This window comes from Hyperolius riggenbachi, chromosome 1, assembly GCF_040937935.1.
Source record: "Hyperolius riggenbachi isolate aHypRig1 chromosome 1, aHypRig1.pri, whole genome shotgun sequence".
In the NCBI taxonomy this organism is placed as follows: Eukaryota; Metazoa; Chordata; class Amphibia; order Anura; family Hyperoliidae; genus Hyperolius; species Hyperolius riggenbachi.
Genome location: NC_090646.1, coordinates 88,045,129 through 88,071,118, shown reverse-complemented (window position 1 = coordinate 88,071,118; position 25,990 = coordinate 88,045,129). Strand labels below are relative to the sequence as shown.

The window sequence follows — 25,990 nt, the reverse complement described above, 5'->3', positions numbered from 1 at the left end:
TGTCTAGCTTCGATACCCAATAGTTGAAGGGTGCAGATGGATTGTTCAACACAGCTATGCCATCTGACATGTAGTCCTTGACCATCTTCTCCAGGCGATCGGTGTTGGAGGTGGATCTGCATGCTTGCTGTTCTGTGTGCTGCTGCATGGGTGTCAGAAAATTTTCCCACTCCAAGGACACTGCCGATACCATTCCCTTTTGGGCACTAGCTGCGGCTTGTGTTGTTTGCTGCCCTCCTGGTCGTCCTGGGTTTGCGGAAGTCAGTCTGTCGGCGAACAACTGGCTAGAGGAGGGGGAGGATGTCAATCTCCTCTTTAAAGTCTCCACAAGGGCCTGCTGGTATTCTTCCATTTTGACCTGTCGGACTCTTTCTTCAAGCAGTTTTGGAACATTGTGTTTGTACCGTGGATCCAGAAGGGTATAAACCCAGTAATTGGTGTTGTCCAGAACGCGCACAATGCGTGGGTCGCGTTCAATGCAGTCCTAGGCCGAAGAGGTCATAGCCTAGGGTCACAAAAACCTGCTTATTTGGGCTATTTCAATGGTAGTGATGGTGACGTACATAAATCTCAGCCATGGCCGTTAGCAACGTCTGAATTTCACGAAATGTCTCATGCAGGTAGAAGACATATTGTTAGCCTTGGATTCCAAAGATGGGGTCCCTACATCTCTGCAAACCAGAGTTACAGGGGTCCAAAATTGGTAAAATCCCCCATAGGCTTTCATTGGGCCTCCTATTTACAGTTCCAAAATCTCACATCTTTTCAAAGGGCAATTGATCAGCAGTGGCAAAATTTTCTAGCATTGTAGGGACCCTTAGGGGGAACATGACTGGTGAGTTTCGGGCCCCTAGGCCGAAGAGGTCATAGCCTAGGGTCACAAAAACCTGTTTATTTGGGCTATTTCAATGGTAGTGATGGTGACGTACATAAATCTCAGCTATGGCCGTTAGCAACGTCTGAATTTCACGAAATGTCTCATGCAGGTAGAAGACATATTGTTAGACTTGGATTCCAAAGATGGGGTCCCTACATCTCTGCAAACCAGAGTTACAGGGGTCCAAAATTGGTAAAATCCCCCATAGACTTTCATTGCCTCCCTATTTCACTTTCCAAAATCTCACATCTTTTCAAAGGGCAATGGCTCAGCAGTACCAAATTTTCTAGCATTGTAGGGACCCTTAGGGGGAACATGACTGGTGAGTTTTGCCACTGCTGAGCCATTGCCCTTTGAAATGGTGTGAGATTTTGGAACGGTAAATAGTAGGCCCAATGACAGTCTATGGGGGATCGATTTTCTCAAAAACTATAAGCTCTTTTTGCTAAATTTTTTTTCCTCTTGTACCCACTCCCAAGGTGCACATACCCTGCAAATTTGGGGTATGTAGCATGTAAGGAAGCTTTACAAAGCACGAAAGTTCGGGTCCCCATTGACTTCCATTATGTTCAGAGTTCGGGTCGAACACCCGAACATCGCGGTGATGTTCGGCGAACGTTCGCGAACCCGAACATCTAGGTGTTCGCCCAACACTACCCACCGCAGCCCAATGTTAGTCTATGGGACCTTTCATACCGATGTGGTGTGACGGAAGTGACATTTTCGCTGCATCCCCGACGCAAGGGCAGAGCTGCAAGCACTTAAAGGGAAACATAAGTGTAAAAAAAAAAGCAGTTTAACTTACCTGGGCCTTCTAGCAGTCCCCTGCAGTCATCATCTTGTTTACACGCGACGCCCTTCCGCAAGCCTCCAGTCAGCAGCAGCGACCCCCTCAAAGCTGGCTGGGCATGGTCATCCATGGCCCCGAGCATCCTGACCGCACAACCATGGCCGGGAGAGCTATGCAGTATTTGTTTTTCCATATTGTGCATGTACAGAATGCTGCCGTGCACAGGAGTGCGATGAGGAGGTGCATGTGGGGTGGGGGGAGGAACTGCTGCTGACTGGAAAGTTGCAGAAGGACAGCACGTGCACAGGATGACTGCAGGGGGCTGCAAGAAGCCACAGACTTTAGCCAAAAATCAAATTTTTCAAGGAGTGATTGAGGAAACTGGGGGAAGGAGGAGAAGAACGGACAACACATACAGGTATGTGGATCCGGCATGAACATACCTCTGTGCTTACCTTGATAGCTTGGCCTCAGGTCAGGTGTCCTTTAAAGCAGATCCGAGGTGAAAAACTAACTATAACAAGTAACTTGTCTATATATCTTATCTAAAGTTTAGATAGTTTACACAGCAAATCTAGCTGCAAACAGCTTTGACATTTTATGATTATTTAGGCCTCTTGCACACTGCAAGTGATTCAGATTCAGATTCCGCTTTTTAATCAGTTTTTACATCCGATTCCGATTTGCAGAGTGCAGAGAGCAAACTGCAAATCTGAATCTGAATCAGAAGTAAAAAACGATTAAAAAGCGGAATCTGAATCTGAATCGCTTGCAGTGTGCAAGAGGCCTTATTCCTGTGATACAATGAGGGCAACCATGTTCTGTTTGTCACATTGTCACAGTGCTGGAGATGCTATCAGCTTGCCTGTGTGTAAATTCAGTCCCCTCTCCTCCTCCCCTCTGCCTCTGAAATCTCTGGCTAGTAACCTCCTCCTGCCCAGACTGAGCTCCCATAAGCCCTTGCTACACTGCCAAGGCACAAAAGGAGCTGTGGGCGGGGCTTGTTTAGTTTATAGGGAATTAGAGTATTAAAACAAAACAAAAAAAGCATTTGGCTTGAGGAATGCCCTATAAACTATATGAAAGGAACACAATTATGCAATGAGTAAAAGTTTATCTCAAATCCACATTTTTTTTAACTTCAATTAAGATTTAATTTAAGGCGTGCTCCACAGGCGACCAGGATCATTAGAAGCCTTGCCCAAAGACTCCTTACTGCTTTAGGTACTGGCTTGAGCCAGGATTCAAACTCTTGTCAAAGGGCTCACATCCAGCAGCCTTTCCAGTGCATACATATGAACTGGCCGCTGGTAGACTTGGGCACAGGATACAACTGGTATGGCTTATCCTGCTGCTGCACATGTCCCCGGCGGCGTTAATTACTATTCCCCTTCTAGGTCCACATGGATGGTGGGGAATGATGTCATTCGGCTGCCAGCTGTTGCTGGAGACCGAATTACAGTGTTTTAAAAGCAACTTCAGCTCCGTCTTCTGACAGTGCCGAAGTTACTCTCTGTGCACCGCTAGAACCGTAATTCCTATTAGAGCCTATGGTGGCGCCAGCTGCACCCAAATCTCCTGCGCTGTTATTACAGTGCTTGCTTACCAGTACGCAATCCAGCAGACATGGAAGGCAACCCTGTAACTCTACCCTTGTAATGGTGCTGAACTGTACGGCATTATCCGGGTTTCCGAATGAGGGAACCTGGATTCGAATAACAACACGATTTTATGGCACTGACCAACGCATACTGCTGCAGAAGAAAAACACACTCAAAGACATCTTGTTCTCTGCACCCTCCATTTGTACTAGGAATAGTAGGAATGAGCCCTAAAGGCCCTACCCACCTTGCCATTTTTCGGACGATTTTCTGAACAACTAGCGTTTTTTTTGACCGACCATTATTATTATTATTTATTGAATTTATAAAGCGCCAACATATTACACAGCGCTGAACATTAATTTAGGTTACAGACAATTGCGATCTCACAACGTGGGCAAAGACGCACGCGAACGTCGCTTAGTGTTGCACGGTGCTAACGAATGTCAGGCAGATTGGATCTATAAGATCCCCAACAACTCCCACGCAAAGTACCGCGAATGCTTGAAGTCTCGTTCGCACTCGTCGTGTAACGTCGCACATACTCACCAGCCAGAAGATGGATCAGGGCAGCACTTGTCGTCAGGGAGATGTCGCTGGATCCATCTTCCTGCATCGCGAGTACTTAGCTTAACCACTTTAGTTCCATTGGTCTCTGTCCCCTTAAGGACCAGAGACCGCTGGTACAATTTTGATGGAATCTCGACGAATCAACCCATATACCGGCCGCACGCAGAGATCCTCAGGACCTCCGCCCTGCTGTCTCTATGACGGCAGAGTCATGTGAGCCGGTCAGGAGCCGCTTTCATTAGCTCCTGACTGTGTAAGCCAATGGGAGTTGCTGACATTGATAGACACGGCCCAGTGCCAATGAAATTGGCTACTGACCAGCTCACAGGGCTCTGCCATTATAGAGACAGGCAGAGCAAGTGAGCTGTGACGGGACACGGTGGGATTCAGCGTCGAGATCGGTGGGAGCGACGAAAATGGCGGATGCGCGTTGCGGCAGTGATTGAAATCTACAGCCTGCCAGCCAGGTAACCACCAAAACAGGGCGTAGATTTCAATCACCTTGGTCCTTAACCTCCCTGGCGTTCTGATTATGCGCAGCCGCACGGCTGCGCATGGTTTTTTAAACCTAATTTTTTTTTTAATCATGTAGCTAGCCTAGCGCTAGCTACATGATACCCCCCTCCCAGCCAAAACCCACGCACCCTTCCGATCGCCGCCGGCGATGATGGCCGTCAAGAAATCCTGTTGTGAACGTCATGGCGATGAACGGAATGACGTAATCGACGAAATCGACGTTGTAACGTCATAGGGAGTCCCGATCCACCCCTCAGCGCTGCCTGGCACTGATTGGCCAGGCTGCGCACGGGGTCTCGGGGGGGGGGGGGGGCCCTACTACGCGGCGGGTAGCGGCGCATCGGTGGCGAGCAGCGGCGATCGGAGCAAACACGCAGCTAGCAAAGTGCTAGCTGCGTGTTTGAAATTTTTTTTTTATCAAAATCGGCCCAGAAGGGCCTGAGTGGTGCCCTCTAGCGTCTCTGGACGAGCTCAGCTCGTCCAGAACGCTAGGGACGTTAAGCATACCTCTCAACTTTTTGAGATGACAAAGAGGGACACTTAAGCCACGCCCATGCCATGCCCCTGATCACGCCCACATCACACCCCTAGTCACGCATACAAAAAAATGTAATGAGAAAAATATGTTGATTTATAATTCAAACCACACTGGTCCTTTCTATCCTGGTTCATTTCCTTTCATTTAAACATTTTAAAATTAGTAATCTATCAATTTAAAGGATGGGAATAAAGTTTAGAGTCAATCACACAAACTTTTTAGTAGAGAAATATATATATTTACATAGAAAAGGGGACAAAGTCCTGAAAGAGGGACAAATGAGGAGGAAAGAGGGACAAAGGGACAGACAGGGCTTCCAAAGAGGGACTGTCCCTCCGTAAAAGGGACAGTTGGGAGCTATGGGTTAAGTAGTTAAGAGTGGGTATCGCCTTTGAGGGCCTGATCCCACTAAAGCAGTTGTGTCCGCTTCTGTCTGCTTTTCAGCATCTCTAACATTGATGTGTTGCTGAAAAGTGGACACAACTGCGCACAACTGCTTTAGTGGGCTCAGGTCCTAACTGTAAAAAAAAAATTCTGAGTTCAGGTACTCTTCAAACAAGCCCTGCAGAAGGTCTGCTGATCCTCGCCAGACAATCCTTGTGCCAAAATGACAGCAGTTTACCAGTTTATCCTCCCAGTCCTGCTCCTCCTAGCAGCGCACAGAAATAAACTGTCTATATTGGGCACCATTAATAACGAGGGTAACTGTATTTTGGACACATGCTCCATGAGAATTGGCTCATGATTCATTTCACAGAGGCTTCAGGGTATGCGAAAACATTTTAGTCTGCCATCAATCATTTATTTTATATATCTTTATGTATTCCATGCCATGTACACAAGCTGCCTTCCAGGCTCACAAACCGCCGTACCTTCCTGAAGGGGTTAATGGCGTTTTAATACATCACACCGCAAAACAGATTTGCTAATTCATTTATTTTCCCTGGTTTTATGTTTGCTGTATCATCAGTTAAAGTCTGTGTATTTTGAAAGAACAATATTTTAAAAACATGGCTCCTCAGTTTACTTTGTATAGCACACACACACCCAAAATACTTAAAGGGAACCAGAGAGGAATACAATGTAAAAATAGAAAACGGCTTTTATACATACCTGGGGCTTCTTCCAGCCCCATAAGCCTGGATCGCTCCCACGCCGCCGTCCTCCGCTTCCTGGAACCGCCGGTACCGGGCCCGTCACTTCCAGCGGACGCGGCCAATTGTCCGCATCACAGGGGCTCCCTCCATACCCGTACGCATGCGCAGTAGGCAGCCTCATGCGTACTTGTGTAGAGGGAGCGGCGTGTGATGCGGAGAACCGGCCGCGTCCGCCGGCCGACTGGCCGACTCGCGGCAATGACGGGACCCGGTCCCGGCGGATCCAGGCAGCAGAGGACGGCGGCGTGGGAGCGATCCGTGCGTATGGGGCTGGAGGAAGCCCCAGGTATGTATAAAAGCTTTTTTTTAATCATCTCTGGTTCTCTTTAAGGTGAACCTGAGGTGAGAGGGATATGGAGGCGGCCATATTTATTTCCTTGTAAATAATACCAGTTGCCTGGCAGCCCTGCTGATCTATTTGGCTACAGTAGTCTCTGAATCACTGAAACACCAGAAACAAGCATGCAGCTAATCTTGCCATATCTGACAATAACGTGAGAAACACCTGATCTGCATATGCTTGTTCAGGGTCTATGGCTATTAGAGGCAGCGGATCAGCAGGACTGCCAGGCAACAGGTATTGCTTAAAGAGACTCAGAGATGAACATAACCATTGTCCCGTCACTTCGGCCAGTCAGGGCCAGTCTACGCAGATGCAGTGCGCTCCCTCCGTACTGCACAGGCGCGGCGATTGAGAATGGTGGCTTGGGAGCGATCCATGCGAATGGGGCTGGAGGAAGCCCCAGGTATGTATAAATCTATTATGTTATTCGTCTTTGAGTCCCGTCTCTGGTTCCCTTTAAGGAAATAAATATAGCAGCCTCCATATAACTCTAACCTTGCCGCCGGCATTTCTATGGTTGGCTGACTGGAAAACCCTCCTTGTTTTCCTCATCTTTAAAAGGACATGACAAAGACCTGACAGTTTCCATATGTTATCTTTCTGCCAAAGTTTACTGGAGGTGTGTGTATAGGTGCTTGTTCTTCTTACATAACATTTGTATTGTACTGTCCACATTTTGATTTCAGTGAATTTTATATAGTAAATAAGAAAACTGTTTCAGGCATTTTCCTTCTTTACTGCATCTTACTGAAGCCAATCCTGATGTCATTTCTTCCCTTACTCTTTTTTCAAGCTTGCTTTATAAACACATGTGAGCACATCAAAGATCATATTTCAGCAGCTTCTGCAGAGGGGTGAGGTGTATTTTGCTTTTCAGCCTGGACACTGTCATACTGACTGCCCTCAGCCAATCAGTGAGGGGAGATAACAGCCAATCAGTGAGGGGAGATAACAGCCAATCAGTGAGGGGAGATAACAAGCTTCCCGCTCCCTGGCAATGTACCAGAAAGCAACCAGGCTGGCTGAGATATGATTTATTACAGAAGACACATTCAAGACTATTGGAATGCTTGCAATGCAGGGTCAGAATGCAGACTACATAATAAACACAGAGCAGTTGCTAAATGGATTTAGATTTTATGGCTGACAATTTTTATGCTTTTTTTCACCCACAGTTTTTGAGGACCATTGTGCCAAGAATCCTTGCCAAAATGGTGGAACCTGTACCAACAAGCCCTTCCTAGGTCATTACCACTGTTCGTGCCCAGAGGAATTCTCAGGACACGATTGCGAGATTGGTTAGTATGTCATTTTACTTTGAAATACATCTGAAAACCATTTCCACTATTGTAAAAGTGGAACTAGTGTAAAGCCCTGTATACACGTACATGGAAAGTTGCCAGTGGGGGTTACCGCTCTCGCCTTGCAGCGCTGGGTCCCGGTTCGAATCCCAGCCAGGTCAACAACTGCAAGGAGTCTGTATGTTCTCCCCGTGTCTGCGTGGGTTTCCTTCGGGCACTCTGATTTCCTCCCACATCCCAAAACATACGGATAAGTTAATTGGCTTCCCCCTAAAATTGGCCCTAGACTACGATACATACACTACACAATGCATAGACATAAGACTATGGCAGGGATTAGATTGTGAGCTCCTCCGAGGGACAGGTAGTGACAAGACTATATATACTCTGTACAGCGCTGCAGAAGATGTTGGCGCTGTATAAATACTAAATAATAATAATATCTGATCCCTCGAGCGTCAGTACAGATGTGTCTATTGCCTGCATACTATTGCTATGTGGGAAAATGGGGGGAGGGGTGGGGGTGGAGTGACATCCCGCGGTAACTGGGTGAATGGGGAGAACAATGCTCTCGCCCAGTGATCTCAATTCCAAGGCCAACTCGATGCAACCTGGTGGAGACATCAGGGGCCACTGTACACACACACACAAGTATAAACAGAGATGGTCGCAGTGGCCATCGCCTGGCCATTCATTGACAAACAAAACTGCGCTGTGACGAGGGACAGGAGGATTTTTGAGTGACAGCGCAGACACAAGGTGGCTACAGAGGGCTGGTAGAAGCTCCAGGTGAATAAAACTCTTTTTCTTGCGTTTGGTTTAGGTGCACTTCAAAACAGGCCAATTTTTAATTTCATCATTCAATTAGTGTAAAGAGCTGTTTGCCTGTTCTCTGCCTGTTCAGTGAAAAACTAGATTGTGAAAAAAAAATATATTTTAATTCTGTAATTTTTGTCTTTTGATTTAATCAGTTTGTTTAGTTTTTGGTGGCCAATATATCTGAATGTAGCAAGTCCCTCCCCTACTTATAAACTACTCAAGTTACAAATGTCTCATACTTACAAATTAAGTTGTCCTTAAAAAATACACTGTATTTTTTGTTGCATTGTTCTTTTGTTATTACATATTATATAAAGTAATGTACATGTAAAGTAATGTAAAGCACACTGAAAATAACCACCAAAAAATTTATAATGTATGTCCAAATCCAGAGTTACAAATCAGACTTACAAACTATCTACCGGAATAAAACTAATTAGGAGACTGCCTGTATTGTGATACTTGTGATACTTAAATTGTAACCAAGGCGACATGTGACAGGATGAGATAAACATGTGTATGTACAATATAATATAGTTCAAAATTTAATAACCAGGCTGTTCTATTTGTTTTATTTTGCTGCCTGAAAGAGTTAATTTAAGGCATGCAAGTGACAGCTTTTGTCTTGTTGATACCTTGTCACGAATATACTACAAATCACTGATAAGCAAATTACAGCTATAAAAGTTTTCCTGGCAGAATACAACTTCTGAGTGTTGGGGAGAGATAGAAAAGGCTCAATAGTTCTTGTATTTTCATTGAGGGACACTTAATAGACTGCCACTGAGCAGAGACAACCGATCATTAATTCTGCTTTGTAAATTTTTAAATATAAAATAAAACCATGAGCTATCTAAAAAAAAAATGTCTTTTTTAGGAGTAGGAGGATAAGTACAATTGTTTATCTCATCAGTTTATTTTCACCCCGGGTTCACTTTAAACTCATTTGTAATCACATATGACTTGTTTTTGTTCAGCTAAGTGCTTTGATGAAGCGCACTGTCATTATTATGATGTTGGAGAGACCTGGACCAGAATCCACAAAGGGAGGGTGGAAAGGTGTACTTGCCGAGACAGCCAGATAGACTGCCACACCGGAGAGAGATACACAGGTAAAGCACACAGTACTCTGCGCCGGGAGATCTGGCTGCAAACTCCAAATTTAATGCATAGTGTTAAGAGCAATATTAAAATAGCCAACTATAGTATAACCTGGTTAAACCAAAAAGCAAATATATCTTAAAGTAACCCAGAGCTGAAGAAACTACAAAAATCGATACTTACCCGCTGCTTCCTCCAGCAGTATAAACACGTGTGAGCCCCATGCCGTCCTCCCGCGGTCTGCCGATCAGCCCTGGTAACTGACTCAGTCGTGTCCAGTCTTGGGTATTCTGTGCATGCGTGGGTGGACGCGACTGAGTCAGTTACCAGGGCTGAACGGCAGACCACGGGAGGACGGCATGGGGCTCACATGTGTTTATGCTGCTGGAGGAAGCAGCGGGTATCGATTTTTGTACTTTCTTCATCCGGACTGAGAAGAATTACAAAATGCATTGCTATTTAATTTTGAGGTTAATTGTACAGAACATTATACTCTGCACTTCTGCAGCAATTAGAGGCATTAACTATGTTACGTTTAGCAATTACTGTATGGGGGCATGTCATTCCCGGGGGCATGTCATTCCGGTGCCAGGCAGTTCGGCACAGGGAGAGCCATCATTTGGGTCTCCCTGCTGCCACTAAACTCCCTGGTGGCGTTAAATACTACAGTATTTGTTGTAGCAACTCGAAGGGAGATGTAGTTCGCAACAGCCTGGAATTACTGTTATGCGGTGTGCGCAGCATAACATTGCTGCTATGAGGGCCCCCAGCTTCGGCGCTCGGTACTCGCCGCCAGGCGCCGAAATGAACTGCTTCTTACTGTATTTATTAAAATGAGATTAAACTACCGAAGCAAAATTTAGGTGTCCGCTCTTGTTAGAAACTTGGGCATCTCATAGACACTATTATAAATACTGGCTATAGTGTGAAATTTGGGCGTCTGGTGAATAGCAAATTTCACACTATAACCAAAAATATCGTAATAGCGGTGGACTTTTGGTGTGGGTCAGTTAGGTGTGGTGGTGATGGTGGTGGTGGGGGGGTTAAGATTAGGTGTGGTGGGGGGTGTTTTATGTACGTGAGACTGCCGGTAAAGAGGTCGGAGCTGGGGGAGGACGTAGAGCTGCACAGCCGCACTTGCGGCTATGAGAACTGCGCAGCCGTGGCCGGACCTGGCACCCATCTTTAGTGGGGAAGCTAAGGACGACCCGAGGGATCGGGTTCGGGTTCGGGACACCCCCCCCCCCCCCCCGAGCCTGTTTTAAGGGTCATAAAACAGAATAGTTATTTACCTTTTTTTTATCTTATTCGCCTCGTAAGTCCTTTAAGGTTAGGTGTGGGGAGTAATTTTAAGTATTTTAAGTATCGTGGAGGGTGTGTGTGTGTGTGTGTGTGTGTGTGTGTGTGTGTGTGTGTGTGTGTGTGTGTGTGTTAGTGATAATGACACTTTAAAAATGTAAAATATATGTAAATTCTACAGATATTCTACTAGCCAAAATTAAGCACCCACATTTATTTGCGCACCTTATTAATGCACACTAAACTACACTCTCCTTCTCACAGATCAGTAGATGGTGCACAAGCAATACATCAATATTAAAAAAACGAAAACTGTCTGATTGACTGCACAGCATATAAACCAGGTTCAAAATGCTGTTCTAGTTGAAACAAGGTGTCCAGATTAGCATCCCACTGGATGCCCAATTTAACATGTTCGGCTGGGGGCATGTTTCCCCTAAACCCGGTTCACATTCACCATCGACGAAATGTTTTCATTTTTATTGGTATTAGTAGAGCACACCTGATAAAGTGGATAGCTTATACCAGTACCTGGTGACTGTAGCATTTTTCCACAAACAACAAAACAATCCATTTCTGTCTCGTTACATTTTGGGCAAAATATTTTCATCTTTAGTTGTTAGGGGGCTTCCATAGTGTGTGTTTTGGCTTATTACTCAACACCTACTAAGCCCCCCCCCTCTTAATTCAGAAGGTATTGGCGAGTATTAAGGTATTTTTCAGACTATAAGACGCACTTTTTCTCCCCCAAAAGTGTGGAGGAAAAGTTCAACTAGCATAGATGTACCATAAGAGAAAGCCTGGTCTATTCACAAGGCATAGAACAAGTTTGCATGGAATGCATAAGATTTCACAGACTGATTGCTTTGCTGAGGTAATGAAGAGATAAGATTGCTGAACACATCTGTATATCCGTTTTCCGAATAAACTCCTGAAACTTTGACGATGTCCAAGCAGTTCTATCTCCTGTGCTGTTGCTGTGATGAGTGTCAAGTTATCACACTTTCTGTGATATGGTGCCGAACAAAGGTGTAGTGTTGTTGCCCATAGCAACCAACAAATATTTATTACGATGGGTGGGACTTCTGCCTTATGGACCCTCGGAACACTCTGCTGATTGTGAATATGGAGGGATAGTGCAGCGGTGCCGGCAGGAGTGAGCATTTCTCTCCCAGTTGTGTGCGCATTGCAGATGGGAGGCGGGACTCCCGCCCCACGGACCCCGGTATCTTGCCGCTGATCTGCGATCTTATAGAAGTGCGAACTTATGCGGGAAAGAATGAATACTTGTAAGGATTCTGCTCAGGGGACTTGTTTGCCAATTAGTGAAGATGGGAGGCAGGACTCCCGCCCCACGGACTCCGGTAACTTGCCGCTGATCAGGGATTTTCGAGAAGAGCGCAGCAATGCGGGCAGGAATGAGAGGAACTAGTGATAGGGAGAGGCTGCAATTGGGTGAGTCAGCAGAAACTGCCAAACATGCACTAAATGACATGCTGCTCAATACAGTTTGTTTTCTAGCCAAATAATATTGATGTTGAGTGGACAGATCTCCTTTGCTTAGCTTGCATTTTTACAGTACAGAGGCAAGTGAAGTCATATGTAGACAAACATACGACACCTGTTTCAAAAGGTAAGACGTAACTATAGGTCCGCGTTAACTTGGTTTACTGGCCAAGAGGCTGTTGATTGCGATTTCTAACCGGAAAAGATGTATTTGCAATTGTCTGATTCCTGGTGGGAATTAATGAGGAGATTCGTAAGTGTACCTGGTGGGGGTATCAGGGGTTAGTGTAGGGTAGTTAATGTAACTGGTGGGGCAGCAGGGGTTACTTTAGCTTAGCAGTGTAGCTTAGATAGAGACAGCTTGGGAGAGAAGATGCACAAGACGCCCCTGGAACAGGGATGCACCAGGTCTAGTATAATTTTTTCCCCCTAGTTTTTGTCCTCTAAACCTAGGTGCATCTTATAGTCCGAAAAATACGGTATTCCTTTATGACTCTGAAAATTCTGCCTAATATCCATCTGGATGTACCCCTGTCACCTGGCTTTCAAAAAGATAAGGGAATGATTTCCATATTCGCCCACGCTATGAGCATTCGTTTTTGTTTCTGTGAAGACGAATACTTTCAAATACCTTCTTCTTCTGAAGAACATTGTAAAAATTAAGCATCTTACCCCCCCTCCCCCCAGAGGATCTTCCAACCCTAGTCCACGCCTTCATCACATCACGGCTGGACTACTGCAATGCCCTCTATGCAGGCCTCCCAAACAAGGCCCTGCTGTACCGACTGCAATTAGTACAGAACACTGCTGCCAGATTGCTAACAAACCAGCCTTGCCACTGTTACATTACACCGATTCTTCGCTTACTGCACTGGCTACCTGTAAAATGGAGAATACTCTTCAAGATTGGACTGTTGGCCTTCAAATCCTAACACAATTGGGGCCTTGGGTACAAGAAGGACTTTCTGAAACTACACCACACCTCTCACAACCTCAGATCAGCAGGATCCATAAACTTGGTCACTCCCAGAGTGCACCTCAAAATCTTCGGAGACAGAGCATTCTGTCATGCTATCCCTACCCTTTGGAATTCCCTACCACACCCAGGAAAGACAGCCCCATCCCTGGAGTTATTCAAATCCAGACTAAAAAAAAGCAACTTGTTTAGCCTGGCATTTGCAGACTTATAGAATTCTTCCTCTGTACCACAATTTACCAATCAACCAATTACTGGTCTGAGCCATGCTTATGCGCTTTGGCAGTGGCGTAGCTAAGGAGCTGTGGGCCCGATGCAAGTTTTACAATGGGGCCCCCCAAGCACTCTATACATAACAATTGATACAGTGCACCAAAACCTGCCAATGGCAACTACAGTGTCAGAGGTGCAAGAAGGGGATGGGTAGCAGTTTGTTAATGATTACCACTATTCAAAGTATCTATATTCAAAGTATCTATAGAAGTGATTATTAGGAGCACAGGACCAATAGAGAGCTAAAACTGTAGTTGAGGGAGGGCCCTTTAGGGCCCATCTGGCCCAAGGGCCCCGATGCGGTCGCTTCCTCTGCACCCCCTATTGCTACGCCCCTGTGCTTTGGGGGAAAGCGTTTTACAAATGTTGTTTGCAGTTGTTGTTGTATTTTCCTAAAATAACAGGGAATTCACACTGAGCTGTTGTCTCCCTAGCTTGCATACACAACCCGTGCCTGAACGGAGGAGCCTGCCGTCTGATGATTGATACTGGGAAGCCTGTGTGCTCATGCAGAGGAAGGTTTGTTGGAAAATACTGCAGTATTGGTAAGTAGTGCAGATAAAGTCAAAATGTTTGCTGTGAACTGATGCCGGGCTATTTTAAATCTCATATCAAATGAAATGGTCCATGGGTTACAGATTTAGAGTACGTCCTCTCCAGGCAGTAATTCCAGCATATGCAGGACACAACAAGTACCATATATGAGGGTCTAGTGATGATCAGATAATTACCATTATGCAAAATTTAGCGTACATTTTTGCAGTTGCGGCTATAGGTAACTATGATTTGGACTTTTCAACTGATTTTGTGTAATCCATTTGTAATGTTGTGTAATTTTTGTGTAATTTCGTGTTGAATTTAGCAGTTAATAGCTAAGACCCCATACATGCTATTGTCTCCAAAATTACTACGTTTGTTAATATGTTATGGGAACAAGACAAAAATGGTTTTTAACCACTTCTGCCTAACTGAATATACTTGTCCAGAAAGAGCTACTCAGAGGCAATCTGGGCGAATATAGTCGTCCAGCGGTGTTGCGGCAGTTGCACACACATATTCGCGCGCAGGCGGCTTTTTCCCCACTGCTACTACAGGGGATCGATTGCGAAATGGGAACAAGTGTTCCCCCAAGCAAATGATCCGTTGTGAATGAAGTAAGATGCCTCCAATCAGGATCACAATATGCAAAAATAAAAAATGTTTGCACTTCCTGGTATCTTCCAGGAGAGTGCTTATCGCCACCTAGTGGCCAAAAAGTAAAATCAAAGGAGAAAAGAAAAAAATAACACATCACACATTTAATAAAGACTGATTAACCCCCCCCCCCCCAACCCTACCCTGTAGCTTAAAAAAAAAAACACGTAAAAAAAGATACAGTTTTAAAAAAATACATAAATTATTACCTTAGGGACTACATTTTTTTATATGTATGTTGTGAAGGTATATTACTGTTGTCTTTTGCCTATATGGACTTGCAGTTAGTGATGGACGCAAAACTGTAAAAAATGCACCTTTATTTCCAAATAAAATATTGGCACCATACATTGTACTAGGGAAATATTTTAAATTTTGCAATAACCAGGGCAAATAAAATGTGTGGGTTTTATGCACAGCAGAACATTTTATTTTAAAACTATGATGGCCGAAAACTGAGAAGTAATGATTTTTTTCAATTTTTTTTCTTATTATTCCCGTTTAAAATGCATTTAGAATAAAATAACTCTTAGCAAAATGTACAACCTAAAGAAAGCCTAATTGGTGGCAAAAAAAACAAGATATATACGGTAGATCATCTTGTTGTGATAAGTACTGTAATAAAGTTATTGGCTAATGAATGGAAGGAGTGCCGACAGGGGAAAATCCTAACCCTAATTACCCCCCCCTCGGTGGTGCCTAATCCTACCCCCCCCCCCCCCCCCGGGCTGGTGGTGCCTTAAACTAACCACCGCCCGGGTGGTGCCTAACCCTAACCACTCCTCCTGGTGGTGCCTAACCCTAACCACTCCCTCTGCAGAAACACCCTTTCACACATAGAACCGATAATATCTTTGATAACGTAAAATCTGTACATATAACAAAATAATATGACAAAAACTATAACACTGCAAGCTTCTAAAACGATAACATACTTCAAAAACTTTAATGTTCTAATTTTGTTAACAATATTTTTCTTGGCCACCCCTTTTTCTGCTTTTTTCGCCGTATTAACGATAATTGCATTAAAGTATATGGCGTTTCCCTTTTTGTCCACCCTCAGCCGGCACTCTTTTTTCCTCCTACCCACCTGCGGGCTGAAGTGGTTAAACTCAGAGATATGACAGCTTTAAAACTATTTTTCCTTTTGATTTTCTCAAAAATTACAAAAATGTTATCTTGTTCCCACTATTCCTCTTAACATGCATAGCAATTGTGATGATGATAGCATACCTGTAGGCTTTGCTATGAAACAGTAAAACTGTAATGAAATTACACAAAAATTACATGAAAATTGCAAAATTCCTGATTACGTTACTTAAGACTGTACCCAAAAATTTTCATTACGATTTTGCGTCATGATTGCAAATTATAATGCAAAATTCCGATTATGTGAAATTTGTGCTCATCGCTAAGAGGGTCAACTAGAAAGTAAAGACTTTTTTTTTTTCATTTAATCAATTAAGGAATCACCTGCTTACTTTATTTTAGACACGCCAGTCCATATGCAATTAACGTTTTCTCCTAGGTGATTTTCTCACATCTTGTCAATAAAATGCCTTTTAAACACGTACGAGAGGAATTGGCGTGGGAGACTTGGGCGCAGGATACAGCCTTTATATGGCTGATCCTGCTGCTGCACAAGTTCCCGGCCGTGTTAAATACTATTCCCCCTCCAGGCCGCCATGGATGGTGGGGAATGAAATAATTGCAATTGCTGGAAGCCGAGTTATTGTGTCAAAACAAAGTAACTTCAGCTCCATCTTCTGAAGGCGCCGAAGTTACTCTGTGTGCCCAAGTCTCCTGTGCTGCATTCACTGTGTTCGTTTTAAACCACCAGCAAGCTAGCATATACTCAAAATAATTTCCATCGTGCTTTTCCCCTACATTGTGGTGCTTTTTCCATTGAAAAGTGTTGAAAAAATGTTTTAAAGAGGAGCTGTTAGGTATAGGGTCTCAGAGAAAATAAACACATATATCAGTAGCTAAAGATTGGCTGTACTTACATTACATATGCATTTCACTGTCCACGTTTGGATTTCACAGAATTTGTATATAGTATATGCAGAGATAGATGCTCCTGACAGCTCATGGCAGGCTCCATGTTTGTGAAGCCAAATGTGTCGTCATGTCCTGCCTGCTTCTGATCACAGATAAGCTCGTTCTTGAACAACACGGTGTGCAGTGAATATTAATGAGCCATGTGGCTAGGAACAATAGCTGACTCCTGCAGTGTAGTCTGCCCTGAGATTTATCAGTGCTAAGCTCTGGACTGATTACACAAGCTGCTGTACCGTCTCATTAGCAGCCGAGGGGAGGGCCCCAGAATGCTTTGCAGTTTAGCTGCGGCTTGCGTCTTTATGGGTCTATAACAGAGGTTAAGATAAGCACACATCAAAGGTAACTGAAATGTTTATCTTCACTAATGGCTTTTGAGCTTCCTTCTAAACTGTTTAACACAGGAGAATAGAGGTTTAAATTAGCTTCTGCAGCCTGACAGTTACTCTTTAAAGGGAAGATGGAAAATGATCTTTTAGGAGAAAAATGTGATTGCACATGGGCCGTAGTATTTGAAAAAAGTACTAAAAAGTAATATGAAACTTATCTCTTGGCTGGTCAGAGCTTTAGGGATATTATATTGGAAAAAATGGAAATTATCTGAGAAAACTCAGGAGAAAAGTTAATAGGAAATGGGACAAGGTTCTCAATAAGAAGCATCACTTTCCTGACTTTTGGGTTGAAGGAATGGGAAGGGGGGCACCTTCAGGTTATAGGAAGGATATAGTGGCTGCCATCTTTATTTCCTTTTTAACAATGCAAGTTGCCTAGCAGTCCTGCTATTCTTTCTGATATCAGTAGTGTCTCAATCACCCACCTGAAGCAAGCAGGTAAAAACAAAAAAAATCACCCAAAAAGAGTATATACTAACATCCAGAACGGTATCCACTCCTTCACTGCGTACTCCATTTTCCACTGGAAAGGAAAGGAAAACACTAGGCCCTGGCGGTTGGCCGGATATTCTAGAACGTGCATGCGCAGTTGGCTCCTGGTCACCACTCTGGCTCCGCTCCCAGTGTCTTCCTGATTGTGACATGTACGTTCACAGTACTATTAGTGCACTTACCCATGTGCAGTTGCCTCCTGGTTGCTGCTCTCGCCTCTCCTGATTGTGTTCATGCACTCACAGCATTGACAGTGCTGTGATCCTGTACGCCGCAATCAGGAAGCCGGTCAGAGCGGTGACTAGGAGCCAACTGCACATGCATGACTGCTATAAAATCCAGCCAACCACTTATACTTGGGGCCTAGTACGGAACAGATGGTGGATAAACTAAACCTTGTGAGGAGAAACGAAGGTCGCAGTCCAGGAGTGGATACCGTTCTGGGTGTAAGTACTTACTCTTTTTGAACTTTTTTTTTTTACCTGGGATATCCTTTAAGTCAATGCATCCTTTTTCAGGGTCTATGACTAAAAGTATTAGAGGCAGAGGATCAGCAGGATGGCCAGGCAATTTGCATCGTATAAAAGGAAATAGGTATGGCAGTCTCCATTTCCTTCTCATTTGAGGTGTCCTTTAATGCTGCTGAACAAACAGTTACATGCAGTTCATGTGCCAAGCGGTGCAAGGGGAGAAGAGATTAACTCACAGATGTTAAATTACAGTGCAAGAATTACATTTTGTGGCAAATAAAAGCACACAGACGTTACTTCCTGGATACGCCTTGTATATGTGTGTGTTTGTGTGTGTGCTTCCATAATATGACATGTTTAAATAATGTAATATAATTATCAGGGCCGGATTTGTACTTTTTATTGCCCAAGGCCCACTATCACTGGCCGCCCCATGACAACGGTAGTGTTAGAAAAGGGCTTTCAGACATGAAAAAATGGGGTGGTTAGTGATACTGATAGATCAGGATATCATTTACAAAAAAAAAAAAAGCGGTTAAGGGAGATTAAAAGCTAGGTATCAGTGACATGACTATGTACTCTGTAATGTGCTGCAGGAGATGTCAGTGCTATATAAATACATAATAATAATATGGTAGGACATTAGACTATGACTATGGTAGGATTATATTGTGAGCTCCTCTGAGGACAGTCAGTGACATGACTATGTACTCTGTAATGTGCTGCAGAAGATGTCAGTGCTATATAAATACATAATAATAATATGGTAGGACATTAGGCTATGACTATGGTAGGATTAGAGTGTGAGCTCCTCTGAGGACAGTCAGTGACATGACTATGTACTCTGTACAGTGGTGCAGAAGATGTCAGTGCTATATAAATACATAATAATAATATGGTAGGACATTAGACTATGACTATGGTAGGGATTAGATTGTGAGCTCCTCTGAAGATAATCAGTGACGTCACATGACTACAGTATGCATTCTGTAACAGCACTATATAAATACTTATACTTAGGACTAGTTCACACGGGTGACCTGCTGGTCGCTTAAAGGAAACTAGACCTGTGGATAAAAGCAGATTTGATACTTACCTGCGGCTTCCTCTAGCCCCATAAACACGTCTGTGTCCCTCGCCGTCCTTCCACGGTCTGCCGTTCAGCCGCAATCAGCCCCAGTAACTATCTCAGTCGCGTCAGTCTGGGTCTATTGTGCATGGGTGGGAGGTCTGCGCATTTGTAGAAGACACAGACTGGATCCGACTTACGCAATTACCAGGGCTGATCGTGGCTGAATGGCCGTCCGCAGGAGGAAGGCGTGGGACAGTAGACGTTTTTGTAGGGCTGGGAGAAGGCGTGGGTGAGTATCAAATCTGCTTTTATCCACAGCTCTGGTACACTTTAAAGAGAATAATTCTCTTATATATAGCAGGGGCATGTTTGCCCCTGCTAAAACGCCGCTGAACGGGGGTCCCTTACCCCCCAAATCCCCCCCTGCTGTCGTGGATTTTGCTGCTGCTGGAGGCAGAGCTAATGGCTGTAGCTCTGCCTCTCTTGGCGCGTTTATCAGGCGGCGGATCTCCGCCTCTCCCCGTCCCTCTCAGTGAAGGCAGACTGAGAGGGGCGGGGAGAGGCGGCGATCAGCGCTGACAGACGCACTGAGAGGCAGGGCTATAGCCGATAGCCGTGCCTCACCAGGAAGTGATCCCCGCGCTGCACAGAGGGGATTTGGGGGGTAAGGGACCCCCGTTTAGCGGCGGTATAACAGCGTTTTAGCAGGGGCAAACATGCCCCTGCTATAAAAGAGAATCAGCGAGATTTATTCTTGCTTCAGATTCTCTTTAACCATTTACCGCCATCCTAACGTATTAAAACGTCATGCTTACCGCTATTAACAGCAACATGACGTTTTAATACGTCGCGCATTCCCGCCGCTGCTACCGCCGTGTGTCCGCCGCTACTGCCGCCATTACCGTCGGGATCCCGTGCTGGGTGATTGGGGAAGAGGACCGAACAGTCCTCTACCCAATCGCAGTGCCTGGAGTGAATGGACGTGACCGCAAACAGCGGCTACGTCCATTCACATAAACAGGAAATGTAACAGTTTAATAAAGTGTAAAAAAAAAAAAAAAAAATGAACACGGCCTATGAGTGTTCACTAGCGCCATCTTGTGGCCAAAAAGTATATTACACCTACAACATACATACATTTTCAAGTATATACACATCATTAATAAAATTACACTTCCAACCCTCCCCCCCAAAAAAAACACTTGTAAAAAAAAAAATCAGCTTAAAAAAAATAAATAAATAGTTGCCTTAGGGACTCAGCTTTTTTTATTCTATATTTTATGGGGGAAAATTAATTTTAATTTATTACATAGGGGCTTGTAATTATGGCCAGAACAAACAGAAAAATAACCACTTATATTTCAAAATAATATACTGTCGCCATACATTGTGGTAGGGACATAATCTAAACGGTTTAATTATCGGGACCACTGGGAAAATAAAACGTGTTTGTTTTATCCACAGGAGAATGTTTAATTTTAAAACTATAAAGGCTGAACACTGAGAAATAATGATTTTTTTTCTTTTTTTTCTGTTTTTCTCATTAAAATGCATTTAGAATAAAAAAATTCTTAGCAAAATGTACTATCCACAGAAAGCCTAATTGGTGGCGAAAAAAACGAGGTATAGATCATTTTCTTGTGATAAGTAGTAATAAAGTTATTAGGGAATAAAAGGGAGGAGCGCTGACAACTGAAAATTGCTCTGGTCCGTTAGGATAAAAACCCTTGGGGGTGAACTGGTTAAGTACTGTCTATTAAAATGAATGGACAGCGGTGATACAAGTGGTACCGTTGTTGTCATCTGCCTGGCACTTAGGCGATCCTGCAAGGTACGAGGTGTTAAAATCATTGCATGCTGGGAAACGCAGTTGAAAGCCGCCAATTGCTTTTCTGCTCGCTAGCAGAAAAGCATTTGAGCGAAACGCTGCAGGACACCCCTCTGAACCGGGCCCTAGGGTGACACATTGGTGGAATGTGTTTGGAGAGGGATATACAGTATAATATACAGGAAGGAAAGACAGGGTGAGAGGTGTATAAAGTTTAGAGACTGGAAGGGGGAGGGGAGGAGGAGGTAAGGGGAAACACAGCCAGAGACGGATGGAATGGAGAGATGGGAGAGAAAAGGAAAGGTATAGTTTTGTGGTGATACAGAAGACCTCATTCTTGGAGGACAGCTAGAGAGAACTGCAGAGAATTATCAAGCTAGCAGGACTCTGTCTACATGCAGAAAGATGTGAGGACATTTCTGCTGAGAGCATCTCTCACGGGCTTCCATCATTGCAGGGATCTGTGTCTGCTCTCTTCCTCACCCAGAAAGCAAGGCAGCTCTAGCCTGTAATCTAATGACAGATAAGGCTGCAGTGATTGCTGGTCTCTTCCAGACCAGACACAAGCACGGAGCAGCTTCAACGAAGTTCCAGGCTTGAAGGAAGGGTGAGAGAGAGAGCTCACCGAGGAATGAGTCACTGTAGTACTGGCAGCAGTAGGGAGACACACTTGTTATGCACAGACACTTGTTTTCTCTCCCTCGATCCTCAGAAGTACACACGCCGACATTACAGTTACACCCTTCTCTTCTTCCTCCACGTTTGGTTTGAAACTCCCTCTCCTCAGCCCTCCCCCTCAGTGTCAGAGTGGAGAGGGGAGGGGCGCCCTTTCTGTGCATGTACTAGAGATGGGAAGTTCGGATCTTTTCAATGATCCGGATGATTCGAATCGGATCATTGAAGAGATCCGGATCTTTGATTCGAATCTCGGATCATTTTACTACCGGAAGCATTCGTGGGTGAAATGAACAGCAGGACAGGTCTGTGGACAGGAGAAGGGGAGGGAGTGGACACACAGAGAAGGGGAGAAGATGGACAGAGGGCAGGGAGTGGACAGAGAAGGGAGGAGGGACGAGCAGAGAGCAGAAATGTTTGCACGTAATACCTACATGCTGAAGTCATATGCTTTACATATATTTCACCTATATGTTCATCTGTACACTTTGGAAGAAAAGGTCGCACAGTGAAAGAAAGCATTCCCAGAAGATAAGTGCAGCTGTTTAGTGCCGAGTGCAGGAGGATTATATTGCCTTTCAATCACACTGTCTGCAAAGTTACTGAGCTGTGCTGAGCCAAAAGCTTCCAATGTGTTCACTGTGCACAACTACGGAACAGACAGCCTGTAATGAGCAGCACATTGCAGCCAGTATGTGTGCTCTACACACATCTGGCAGTGGCACCCATGTCCCCTCTCTCTCATCTACCTGTGGCTGTGCAAGGCTGCCTCCCATACAACAGAGCGATCCATCTCAGCTCTGCTTCCAGGACCCCGCTGCCCGCTGAGAGGGGGCGTGTCGCTCATGGCCCCGCCCCTTTTGCGATCCGAATCACTCATTTTGATGATTCGGATGATCGACTCATAAAATAGATTCGGATCAAAGATCCGAATCGTTCATGATCCGGACAACACTAGCATGTACGCTGGCAAGCCTGGCAGGAGATACTGGGGCAGGGGCACAGCGTGGCTGCGGACAGCAGATTGCCGAAAAACAGCTGATCTCTGCTGCCAGTGTGTGACACCCGCCCCAGCTCTCCTATCGGTAGATTTCCGCCCTAGGCATAGAACTAGGTGGCCTGTGCGGAAATCCGGCCATGATAATTATGTTTGGGCCCATGAATCTTGCCCACATAATGGCAATAAAGATTACATACAGGGCCGGTTCTATCTACAATGGTGTTCTGGGGAAAAAGTCACTTTATGGCCCCCCTGACACACCCCTTCCAACCAAATCACCCCCAGGGCCCCTGAGCTTGCTGCCAGGCCCGATCCCCCGTCACACACCCTGCATTTTTGGAGTTCCCATTATTCACCACCTTCTTTTCCTAAACAGAGTAAACACACAGCACCCCCTCTGTCATGGGTCACCATTGCTGGAGGGGAGAAGGGGCACCTGGGGGGGGGGGTCTTACAGGTTCTGGAACCCCCTTTGCTTCTATGGAAGCGCTTGCCCTGATTACAAGCATGGTGTTTCCAGTGTTAAAAATAAGCCAGCATTGGCAGCCAGTGCATTTCTTCCCTGACAGGTCCGCTTTAACATCACATTTAGTAGATCAGACAGTATTTCTTGAGCAGATGTCTCGGAGAATTGAAATAATTTAATTTAGACTTAGTCTCTGGGACCTTCTTAGCAATTTGCCAGTTCTTGTTCAGAAAACAGGAAATGGTTTTTAACAGAGCTCAGTGGGATAATTCAGTAATAGACACAAGGCTAAGGAATCGCTTCATTTTACCACTGGGCTTCTGGAGGGTGATTGCTTCCGAAAAGCGTTCGTCTAGCTCACAGTAAGCAGCTGAGAGCCAGCACATATTTCCCTTCTAATTAAAAAATAACTCAGTTTCAGCAATTGTAAAGGCTATAAAAGGAGAATGTGTGATATAACCGCCTGGTCTGCTCCTTAGATCCCAGACAGAAGTGTTATGATTATGATAACGCTACAGAGTATCGAGGGGTGGCAAAGAAAAGCAAGTCAGGTCTCAGCTGCCTCCCGTGGATGTCTGACTTCCTGTTTGAAGAGCTTCATGTTGGCATTGTGGATGATTACGTACGCAAAGGTCTGGGATCTCATTCCTTCTGCAGGTGAGCACTGACTAGACAACTGGTCCAAACAGATGATCTCTGCCTATTTATAAAATGGAGGGAAAAGGTTTGTCTTTTCACCACTTTCTATTTTTTCTGCTTTTCAACATTTTGTTGCCATTTTTAAGAGAAGACAGAATCTTTTTGTTGGTGTCATGTAGGCCTGAAATTCACCCCCATTCATGAAGTCTTATTGATTGATTAATTTATTGAATCCAAATACAAACACTATCTGGATCAGCAATTTCTCTTAACCTCCCTGGTGGTATGATTATTTCTAGATTTTAGGAAATTGCAGTGCATTTTTTTCACAAGCTTTGAGACCCTAAAAGCAGGAAAAAAAAATCCTACTGAAGTGAGATCTGCGGCAGCCCCGGCACAGAATAACCTTCCTGGGATCCGGTGCTGCAATTCTCCCTCCGTCCTTTGGTTGGTGCTGTACCCCTATAATGAGATTGCTGTCTGTCATCATGACAACAAATTGTGATCTCACCCAAGGGATGAAGAGCCTCAGAGGATTGGAAGAAGAATGGTTGCCAGCACCTGGATCCCGGGGAAGGTAAGTTAGAAATGCTGCCACGCTGACACTGTTTCTGCTTTCCTACCGGCGGCTACCCCGAGTCAGGCTTGGGATTACCGTTCCTGTTTTTTTTTTTTCACCCCGAGCCTGACTCAGGGTTACTGCCAAGGGGGTTGAAGCAAACATGGGAGGTTTTCCTCAGAAGGGAAAAGCCTCTGGATCCGGAAGAGGCTTCCCTTGTCCTCCACTACCAGCTCAATGCAGCACTTGGACCTCAGAAGCGGAGCCGCACCGACCTTGTTCAGTAGCACTGACTTGCTCGGGCTCTGGCAGAAAAAGCCAAGCTTGATTAGGTCCATGCTACTGCGCAGGTGCAGATGGCTCGCGCATGCCCCATGGACCCAATCGAGTTCAGCTTTTACTGAAGAAAGGCAAGCAGGTACATGCTACTGTGCGAGCCATTGACAAATGTCGACAAGGGATTTTTCGGGGGTTCCAGTGCTGGAACAGGACAGTGGAGGAAGACAGAGAAAGTCTCTATAGCATCTAGAGGCTTCCCCTCCCAAGTTGATTACTCAGTAGGGCCACTTTTGTTTCTTACAGGTACACTTTAAGGTAGAAACACACAATACCATTTTTCATATTTCTTTTCAATTCGAGAATTACAATCAATTTTTCTGACTAATTGTAACATTTAAAAAAAAAAATCAGAAAATCTAACCAATGTATCACTCACCTGTGCATAATTTTTCTATGCTACATCATTAAATTGACTAAAAACTGATCAGAACATCCCGACAATCTTGATCTACGTTTATGAAAAAAACAACACAAAAAAACTGGAAATTCAGTCAGCTTTCTCAAACCAATACAAATAAACTTTTATCAATGTAAGTCGATCAGGAGTGGCAGATTTTTCTCATCAATTTTCAAGAATATTGAATAATGTAGGATAGAGTGTCAATTTCTTGATTTATACTCCAAAGCAAATGTTTTTTGAGTTTTCAATGATTTTTTTCTCATAACTGGGGAAAAATTAAACATGTAGGTGTAATACATTGGTCAGATTTTTCAAATGTTACAGTTAATCAGAAACATTGGTTTTAATCAGTGCTGGTCGTAATGGAAAAATCTACGCTTACGGATCATTACGCGTAATTTTACGCTATTACGCATTATGCAATTACGGTTACAGCGTAGGAAATTATCTACGGTACATCACTGTAATTACGCGTAAACTTACGCAGTTACGCGTAAGGATACCGTAATGTAGGCGCTTACACTACGATGTTACGCGTAGTGCCGTAATACCCATTAATGCGTATTTTTTGACGCATACGGACGATATGTACGCAATAGCCATCAATGTGACAGTTATTGCGTACATATCATTCGTATGCGTCAAAACGTACGCTTATACTGAAGGGCGGGAGAAGATACTATTGGTTGCTTAGGATGTTGACTGATTGGCTACTCTTAGAAAAGGGGAGTTTTTACGT

The 25,990-nt window shown here is 44.5% G+C and overlaps 1 protein-coding gene across 1 annotated transcript in view; it reads left to right on the top strand.

Annotated features, from left to right (window-relative positions):
* HGFAC (HGF activator) overlaps positions 1–25,990 on the top strand; it is a 124,395-nt gene that overhangs the window by 58,396 nt on the left and 40,009 nt on the right. The window contains exons 5-8 of the mRNA XM_068276228.1: positions 7,568–7,690; positions 9,490–9,624; positions 14,102–14,212; positions 23,794–23,971. Coding sequence (XP_068132329.1) covers positions 7,568–7,690; positions 9,490–9,624; positions 14,102–14,212; positions 23,794–23,971 — 547 coding nt within the window. The remainder of the gene's footprint in view (positions 1–7,567; positions 7,691–9,489; positions 9,625–14,101; positions 14,213–23,793; positions 23,972–25,990) is intronic.